General features: G+C 50.0%; 2 protein-coding genes across 2 annotated transcripts; one reads left to right on the plus strand and one right to left on the minus strand.

Annotated features, from left to right (window-relative positions):
* Positions 1-1543: 1543 nt before the first annotated feature.
* On the plus strand, positions 1544-4716 carry LOC146756409 (uncharacterized). Its single transcript, XM_085524464.1, has 6 exons — positions 1544-1626; positions 2049-2120; positions 2212-2313; positions 3022-3165; positions 3691-3832; positions 4018-4716. The coding sequence occupies exons 1-6, from the start codon at positions 1599-1601 to the stop codon at positions 4112-4114; spliced, it is 585 nt and encodes a 194-aa protein (XP_085380590.1). The 5' UTR covers positions 1544-1598; the 3' UTR covers positions 4115-4716.
* A 1169-nt stretch (positions 4717-5885) lies between these two features.
* On the minus strand, positions 5886-9469 carry LOC146756410 (uncharacterized). The gene is made up of 2 exons (XM_085524463.1): positions 6592-9469; positions 5886-6359 (listed from the first exon to the last, which is right to left on the minus strand). Exon 1 carries the CDS (start codon positions 9164-9166, stop codon positions 8246-8248), a length of 921 nt encoding a protein of 306 aa, XP_085380589.1. The 5' UTR covers positions 9167-9469; the 3' UTR covers positions 5886-6359; positions 6592-8245.
* Between the last annotated feature and the right edge of the window lie 273 nt (positions 9470-9742).

A 9742-nucleotide genomic window follows, 5' to 3' on the forward strand; every position in this document is an offset into this window, starting at 1 on the left:
TGGGAGGTGCCAACTAGCAAGCCTTCAATATCTGCTACTAAAATCAGACTTGGAAGCACGTTACACGTGGGAAATACACTTGGTGCAGGAAAGGGGATTTCCTTAGCCATCAAAAAAAGATGAAACTGCAGATCTATCAACAAAAATGTAAGCACGTGACAATTGACTTGGCGGGTCTGTGGGAAGGTCAGCTTCTCCATGTTTGTATTTCAGCCATCATCCTCCACACTGGAGAGGATTTATCCGCTTGGCTTGCTTAATTGCAGCACGTTTCACACGCGTGGATAACCTGTGCATATTGCGTCACTACCTCTGTGGCCTGAGGTGGTGCACCAGGCTGGAAATAATGCCTTCTTGGGGTTGTTGAAGCTCTGCAAAAGTTTGCCAAGCAAAGTTGTGGATGCTCCATCCCTGGAGGTGTTCAAGGCCAGGCTGGATGGAGCTCTGGGCAGCAAGACTCTGTGGGTGGCATCTCTTCCCGAGGCAGTGGGGCTGGGGTTCTGAGTTCTTCACTGTCCCTTGCAAGCCAAGCCATTCTATGATTCTGCATTTCTATGATGTAAGCACCAGCCCCACACAGCCCTGGTGCAGTGCATCACAAGAGCAGCAGCCTGCGGGGAGCCACCACCCGGAATCACAGAGGTGTGAGGTCACAATGCCCCATCCTATGACTGTGCTGAGCTGCGTCATGAGCTCACAAGGCCTGGCCGCAGTCTTGGCTCAGTGCAACACTCACTGTGGCTGCAGCGGTGGTGTTGGAAGCGTGGTGCAAGTGTGGGGGTGGCCATGGACCCTGCCCGCCTTGTCCTCTTCCTCCTATTGGTGGCCATGAGTTTCCAGGAGAGCTGTGCTGCTCCGTGGCGAGCACGGGGAGCAGGTGAGTGGGTAGAGATGGGACCCAAACTGAGCAGCGCTGGGAGCAAGAAGTCAGGCTGTGTCCCCACGGCCCTGTAGTACACTTGCCTGGGGCCTGCCTTCCATGGGGGTGTTGCTGGGTAGGGGGTGATGGGCAGCACTGCAGGAGCCGGGCAAGAGCCCGTGGCTGCGCTGCTCCCCAGGGCTGGCTCCAGCCATGCCAGGCTGTAGCTCTGCTAATTGCTGGCTGCAGCACAGCCTTCGTCCTGGGAGATGCCCAGGGAGAGTTCAGAAGAGGCATGCTGGGCGTGCATGAGCATTTCTGCTTCAGGCTCATGGCACTCCCCAGTTTCCAAGCCAGAGCCCCAGTCCACAGCCCAGGGGAAGAGACAGGTGTGCTTTCCTCCAGTGCCTCAGTGTGACCTTGCTGTCCATCAGAGCCTCCCAGTAAGAAAGCCCTGGGGGGCTGCATCTTCTTCCACGTAATCTGTGAGAGATGTGGCACGTGGCCCGGAGAGAGCACTGCATACGCTGCCAGGTGCCAGCCTACGGGTCATCCCGTCCACCCTGCAACTTTGGAAATCATGACCTGAGTTATTCTCCCATGCCCCACATCCAGTTACTGAGGGAGAAGGAGATCACACCATATAGTGTATATAAGTGGGAACGTCTCTCATCTGTTCTTGATTCTAGATGATGAGCTTCGTGCTCCCTTTCCGGATGTTCCTTTGGATCCGGACTTCATGCCTGTGCCTGGGGGACAACCCAGGGGTAAGTTGTGAGTGTCTGTTTCCTTGGAGGCTGAAACGTTCATGCTCTCATGGTTTACCTGGGTGCAATTTTACTGGAGATCCTCTCCAGGTCTTCCAAGCCTGTTTGTGCCCGGAAGGGTTTGCACAGATGAGCCATGAGTATTTTTTCTCTCGGAGAGCTGCAACATTTCAGTGGGAAGGTTACCGCTGCCCCTCTGCAGCTGAGGGAGCCCAGACCTTTGTATTCGGGCTGTGGCATTCCCCAACCACCGCCAGACCCTACAGGTCACTCAGGGAAAAGGAGGCCCCCACATGTGCCGGAAGCTCTCCTCACCTGTGTCTGATCACACTTGTGTCTGCAGGCCCTGTCCCCTGTACGCTCTGCTACTCAGTTGATGCTGTAGTGTGTGACTGAAACTTTTCATGGGTCTTTGGTTGCAGAAGTGCCCCCAGTGTGGGCCTTGCCCGGTCATCGGTTTCCTCCTGTGCTGGAGCCCAGCTGGAATCCCAGCAGTGAGTACTCTGTCTTCACTGACTTGGCTGACTCGCCACTGATCTTCAAAACTTCATGCACGTGATATTTAATTTCATACATTCTGTTAAGGTCCGGAAAGAGAAGAGGATGAATCCAAACGAGGAAAATACTCTCAGGGCTCATCCCGTCTCCTGAAGCGACTGCTGAAGGAAATGGAGAAGGCAGAGCGTGGTGGGTATGCTTCAGTCTGTTCACTGTGGGACCTGGGAAGCTGAGGTGTGATATACAGGTGTGGGCAGGCTGTAGCCTGCACAGCAGGAAGGGATGGGTCAGAGCCGTGCTGCAGCCGTGTTCCGTGTATCACCTTGCAGGTGCTGTCAAGCACCAGAGCTGGTCTGCTGCCAGATGGTCTGCATCCAGCCAAGACCCAGAGGCAGCTGCTCCCCCAGCACAACCATTACTTGTCAGAGCTGCTTTGTGCAGTCATTGGCACCCAGATGGCAGCAAGTGGCAAAGTGGCAAGCACTGTGCTTCTGTTCATCCAAAGCCCTCCGTGCAGCTGAGCAAGTTCAAGGCAGGAGGAGCATCCCGAGCAGGGTTGGCTGCCTTTGCTAATGCTGGAAATGAGGTGGAGATGCTAATTCTGAGGGCTTGGACTGTGTGTTAGAGTTTGGATTTCAGCCTGCAGCTACCTGGCTGTGACGGGCTGGTGACAGCACAGAATGTGAGGGCCTTGCACAGGAGCTGATTTCTCAAGAGGTGTGAGGGAGTCAGCATTGTCCAATAGCTGGGAGTGCCCAAATGCCCTTGGGTAACAGAGGGGCTCACAGTGTACTTGGGGGGGGGCCTGGACTTTACCTGAGCTTGGGATTGGAGAAGCTCAGTTTTTGATGAGGGCACGTGACATCCCAATCCTACTGCCCTGCTTTCTTTCTAAAGGAACGGACCAACAAAGTGAGCGGGATGCACTCCAGGAAGGTGGATATCCCACACTGCCAGTCCCGGATGCACTGCAGGAAGGTGGATATCCCACACTGCCCGTCCCGGACAGAGGAATGCAGGCAGCACCAACCGGCATGCCAGGTAATTTCTGTCCTATGGTCATACGGTGTCACGAACCAGAGTCACTGCGTGCCTGCAGGCTCTTGCTGCCAGCTCTTGCACACCAGGTCAGCAGCCAGACCTGAGCGTGTGAGCATAGAGCACATGTAAAAGAAGCAGGAGTGTTTCTCCCCTGGGCTGGCTCTGGCTGTGCCCTGTGCTGGCTGAAGCCTGACCTTCAGCCTGGGGGGCGTCTCACAGGGGGAGCTCAGGACACGCATGCTGGGAAAAGCGTGAGGGATTCTGCTCTGTAGCTCTCCCCATGGACCAAGCCCAGACCCCAGAGTACAGCCCCAGCTCTCGGCCCAGAGGAGGACATGGGTAGTGCCTGTGCAGCCTCTCCATACCCAACGAGAGGTGGAAGCAATCCTTCTTGTCCTCCAGTGCTTCGGCACCAGAGATGGAGGCACCCACTGACAAAATGACCTCTTGGGTCCATGAAGCACACTGAGAGTTTATCTGTAGCGCAGCTGAAGGTAATGTGGGACATTGTCTCATTTTTTCCAGGGATGAACACAGGCAAAAGCACAGAGGCTGCTGCTCACAGATCTGTGCGGAAGCGCCGCATTCCGGTGACGGTCTCAGCGATGCTGCTGCCTGCGCTGGTGCTGGCTGTTGGTGTTGTGATATGGGTGCTCAAAGACTACCTGTGAGTTGGCCTTTCCCCAGAACACCTTATTGCTGCATTTGGCAATGAAGCATTTGTGGTGCCAGGATCCTGGACGGCCAAATCAGCCGCTGGCAGTACACTGCCAGGACTTAGGTTGCAAAGTCTTTCAAGTTTCCCCTTATTTCCTGTCAGTGAGTAGTGCTTTCTGAAACTCATTCTCACAGAGCACGCAAGAGGGAAAAGAGAGCAGCAGAAGCAGCAGATGGAGCTGGGGAAGGCAACGAGACAGACTCTGACCCAGTCAAACAAGAATCTCCGTAATAGCTCCAGTCCATTCCATTCTGCCATTGAAGAGGCCAGAAGTCTTCAAGGTCATCTGGAAGACCAGGAGCTTGAACTGAAAGCCATGAAAGAGATCCTTGGGAACAGTCCTGAGTGCTGCCTTCTGTCAGAGGATGGCCCTGAATGTGAGAGCAGAGCTTTTGTCCTTCATCCTGCATACTCCAGGACAGGGATCACCAGCAGTTTGAAGATTCTTAGCTCGACACAGCTACATTCCTGTTGAGGGTCCTAATGAGGACCCAGAAAACGAGCTTCCTCTGACTGCCGGACAAAACGTCATGTCTTTGGAGATGTGGGTGAGAATGGCTGGTTTCAGGGAGAGCTGACAGATGGCACAAGAGGACTGGTCCCTTCCAATTTGGTTGCGGAGCTTTCAGTTGATGAACTGGATACACCTGGAGATCCTGTCAGAATTCCTGCATTGTTCCATCTGCAAGACTACCATTGCTCCACTCGATGTTGAGCAGAATGTGGTTGAGCTCCTTCGGGAACTCTCTGAGGCGACTGACAGCGGAACTGCATAGCTTTATTGTATATTAAAAACAACCAAACAACTGTCCCCTCCCTCTCCCTTCCCCTCGCACCCCTCCACCCCTCCCCCCTCCCCCCCCCCCCCCCCCAAAAAAAAAAGACAAAAAAAAAAAACAACCTAAAAAACCAACAAAAAACAACCCACCCTCAATAAAACAAAACACCAAAAGCTTAGACTTTGCAATGAGTTTGTGTCACGGAGTTCTCTCTAGAGCTCACTCGGTGACAGTGGGAACAAACCCAGGGAGAGAAGGAACAAAGAACCTCCCCTCTCTAACAGCGCGGTGCGGCGCGGCCGAGAGGGGAAGGGAAGTAAGATTGCGACTGGGTCTAGGAGGGAAGAAATGAAAAAAAACCAACGATCTGAGAATGAACAGCAGTTTAACGAACCCAGTGACACTAAACAACAACGATGTTGCAGAACGGCGGGAGAAAAGCAGACGACCACACCTGTCATTGACATGATCAGCGAATCTCGTTTATTCCTTGGCTGCGTGTACCTTTATAATACGGATAATTAGCTCATACATATTGCAAAAGTGGAGCTCATCATTGGTTCCCAATTACATACCATCCCCGAGTATCTTAACAGCTTGTTGTTATAATCCTGAAAGATACTCCCTTGCTGAGTTCCCAGAACCATGGCTAGTTTCTAACCATCACAGGGCATCCTGATGTTCTCACTGTCCTTGCAGGTGTTATGGCTGCTTGATTAACCGCACCGTGTTACGACCCTTCTCAGCTAACTAGCTGTAAAAAACACTCTCTACAGGACCCCACAGATTACCTTCAGAATCCAACAGTTAGTTCTGTTTCCTTTCTGAGTGCATAACAACCTGAGCAAATGAATTGAATGACGTGGCTTGTTAGTCTGGTACAAACTCTGCTGTACACTGGAACTTGGTCCATTTGTAAGCAGGACTTCGTCCATCTCTGCAGGACAGCAGAAAACCCTTTGTGCTAATCATGATGCCAAGAAGCAGAATGCAGCAAATGGCAGATGATCCAACTGCTTCAGGTGTTCATTTCCTTAAAACTGCGAATAATTTTGGACTGAGAGTTTGTAAGCAGAACGGAGCTCTTAAAGCTGTCAGAGATTATTTCTGCACTGTTCAATTCTATCTGTTACCTCGATCTGGTAACCTGGAAAGTCAAGTCCCTTTGTGAATGTGTATCGACGGCCCCGACCAAGTCACAGCTGTTTGTTACACCATTATGGTGAGCTGTAAAATGGCGTTTATTGGAATGTGAGGGTCCCTTATATAGGTATCCAGTTTCATCCTTACCTTTTTTACATATGCATGACCCAGCAGGGGAGGGCCTATCACGTTACATCCCGAGGGTCCGATTTCGCCTAATACAACATCTCCCTCTCCCCATGCTTAACAAAACCATGCCCCGTTACAATGCAAGCGCCGATCCTAATCCTAATATATAAAAGTGTTAGTACTTATATAATTTTTTGTGGTGAGTTATTTAAAAAGTGACGTAAACATGCAGAGGTATGTGGTGCAGTGTGTAATAATGTTAGTGGTTCTTTAGTTAGTATTTTCAAGGCATCTTGGGCTATATTATACAGTTCATCCTTCTGCTCAAATCTTCTTGTATATCCGCTGGAACTCCATTTTCTCATTCAAAGTCCTTGCACCTGTGCCTCTTGAGCCAGCAGCAGGAAATCTATTGCAGCTTTATTCTGCAAAACAGCATGCCTGAAAGAAAAGTACTCAGATTTCGATTAGTTTTCTGTTTTTCCCAGACCGCCCTTTTGGGTGATCACTGCATCAGATTTTACTTTTCTCGATGGGATCCATAAAATTTTTCCCGATTCTCTGTCCTTTACTGTGGCATAACCTCTTCGTTCAAAATGATTGATTGCATAATGTGCTGTGCCAATACTTCTGCCTGTTGGGCTACCAGGATCCTACCTCTGTGACCTTCCCGCTCCCCAAGGACACCTATCTTGTCCTTCAGGAGATGGTTGGCCCTTTCCACAATGCTTGTCCCTGGGAATTCCCAGGGATGCCTGTTGAATGAGATATTCCCCAATGCTCCTTGAGTAGATCTCGAGATGGAGTACGAGCCATTGTCTGTCTTGATATGTCGCAGCACACCAAGGACCACGATGGCAGTGGCCCAGTGTCTCTGAGCTGCAGGGGACTTAAATGTTAACATAACCATCACTCAATCAAAACCTTCACTGATAATACACTAAACAGAAGATTACATGTAACGTCATAATTTTTTGAGTTGACATATACACACTCATTCCAGCATTCATTTTAGACAATTCTATAAATGAAAATTTCTAAGCTAATGTACTATTACTTATCGATAACTATGAGGTGGCAAACCACCAAAAGGAGAGAGAAGGAACACAGTAGTGATGGATGCGATAGGCAGTGCCTGCAGGGCGTCCCCTGCTTCAAAATGCACTTTGCCTTTCTCACCCATCACAGATTCTCTCCTGTGCAGGTTTTTTTTTCACATGTACTCCATATATGCATGGCCAGTGCATGATACAGAGCCCAGATGAAACACCTGTTCTTAAAAGATAACAAACCACTATATTAGATCTCTCTACAATACAAACTACTCAGAAAAGTTATTAACAGCTATAGTCACTTATTTCTATTGTTACTTGCTTCACCCTTAGCTCCCTTCTTTCTTCTTTTAATTAGTAAGCTTTTTCTTGTTGACCTACTCCTACTATTGTTACAAAAATCATCTATGGGTAGTATAGTAATTCTTGATGCAGTACAGAGTGAGATGCACCTGAAACTGTCAGAAAACAAATATCTTCGCACTGCTGTGTGCACATTGCATTCAGCCCACTACGGGCAAAACTCATCCTGGGATCTTCAGGACCTGCTCTAGTATGGCTGCCACCGTTCCATCCAACTCCACCACCACAATTCCCCCTCCATTCAATTTCAAGCTCCATCAACAAATTTGTCCAAGTCCCTACCCTAGTCCCCTAAATGTGTATATTATTGGGAGAAAATGAAGGCATTCTTGCTCCGACTAGCAAGAGATCTTCAGAGGTTAAACAGCACTGCAGACAAAGAGGGAGAAAACTTTGTCTGTAATACGGATCCCAGAAGGGGAAGTGATTAACACTGAACCAGGGGCACGAGCACTCAGAATGCTTTGCTTTTGTCCCCATTCAGAAGTAACGATTTGTTTACTTTCACAAGCGGCGGAGCCGAGGGGCGGGGGGGGTAAGCAGTGAGGAGGGGCAGCGCGGGGGTTTGCGTTCTCTTGCTGGCACTTAAACTTCTCTGGCTAGAGCAGATCACATTCAATATTTTAACTCACTGTTCTTTTGTAACCTTTTTCCCGTTTTTTTGTTTTTCACAATTCCACTACTCGAACCCTCAATTACACTTCCATGTAACATTAATAATTCCACTTCCATATAGCATTCATGTTTACACATCCCTATAACATTAACAGTTCCATATACCATTTGCATTTATACTTTCATATACCATAAACATTTAACAATCACAAAGACAGTGACAATAATCAATACAGTTTATCCTAAGCATTCTTCCTCTCCTCCAAGTTGTCAGCAGGAGTTTAACCGACTCCAACTCGGGCTGCCGTGGCTCGCTCGTCAGCTGGTCTTGTTTCTGCTTCAGAGGCTCCACTCGAGCCCGGGGCCCCCTGACCGGGCCCCCAATTAACGATAAAAAGGAATGCCTCCCTTATCTTTGACCAATCCGAGATTTGGTCGCTCTTGTTCTCCCCTCTCCCTCCCCCCAGGTAGAGCTGGACCAGTAGCCCACCCTCTTGGGGAAGGGTTATGATGATTAGGAACGCCTCTGCCTCCGCCCCCGCTGATGCGGATTGGCTTCCATCTTGGTTAGTCTTATCCACCCCGCCCCCCGGGGCGGAGCCACACCCACAACCCATCCCATCTCGAGGAAGGGACCCATCCTCCCGCCCCTGCTCACTCCCCTTCCCCACCCCCAAGGATGGGCGAAGGAGTGCAGAAGATACCGGTTGCTTTGGATACCGATATGGGGCCTCAGAGGAAGGCTTCTCCTGGTCAAGAGATAAGGATGTGGAATGTGTGGAATGCTGCTGGACGGGGCCGTCTGCTTGTTGTTCAGCCGGAGTGATGGGTGCGGTCGGGATGGCTCGCGCCACCTTGTCTTTGTCTTTCAAATCTTCACATCTGCAAGAGAAAAAGCCTCCCGACCCAATTCCCAAAGCAGCCCCAAGCCGAGTCTTCCCTTTCCGAGCCGCTTTCAGCGCCCCAAGCACCAACCCACACGTTTGGAACTCAGCATCTTTCTGCTCATTCATTGCGCGCTCACAGAGCGAAAAAGTTAAAGAGTCCCGCTTATTGTGATCCAAAATCACCCGAGGAGAGGAAAGCTCCCTCTCCTTTTCAAGACAACTAATGACGACTGCAATGTCCTTCTTAGAAGGCGTAGCTTTCCTACCATAGTAGGTTTTACAAAGTTGCAATACTACTCTAATGACGGAATACATTTACCCAGAGACCTGAAGTCTTCCTGGTCTTCTACGAACTATCGGCCGTAGGATAGGCGCAGCGCTGCATTCCCCTTTCCACCCCACCGAGAGTGCTTCCACGGGCTCGAACCGTGGATACCGCGTCCGTCAGCGCGGTTTTAGCCGTCGCACACTCACCTCCAGGACTTTGCCTCACACGGGGCACCATTTGTTACCTCGATCTGGTAACCTGGAAAGTCAAGTCCCTTTGTGAATGTGTATCGACGGCCCCGACCAAGTCACAGCTGTTTGTTACACCATTATGGTGAGCTGTAAAATGGCGTTTATTGGAATGTGAGGGTCCCTTATATAGGTATCCAGTTTCATCCTTACCTTTTTTACATATGCATGACCCAGCAGGGGAGGGCCTATCACGTTACATCCCGAGGGTCCGATTTCGCCTAATACAACATCTATCTGCATAACATAGATAGGATCTCAGAACTGCGTTGCTTGAACTGGTGGAACTTGTTGAAGTGAACTGGGATGAGCAAGTTTTAGAACTTAGTCAGAGTGCTGTAAAAAATGGATAATCTCATGAGTATTAAGGTACAG

This window comes from Coturnix japonica, chromosome 27 (genome assembly GCF_054131305.1).
Source record: "Coturnix japonica strain WE chromosome 27, WE-NBRP24, whole genome shotgun sequence".
Classification (NCBI taxonomy): domain Eukaryota; kingdom Metazoa; phylum Chordata; class Aves; order Galliformes; family Phasianidae; genus Coturnix; species Coturnix japonica.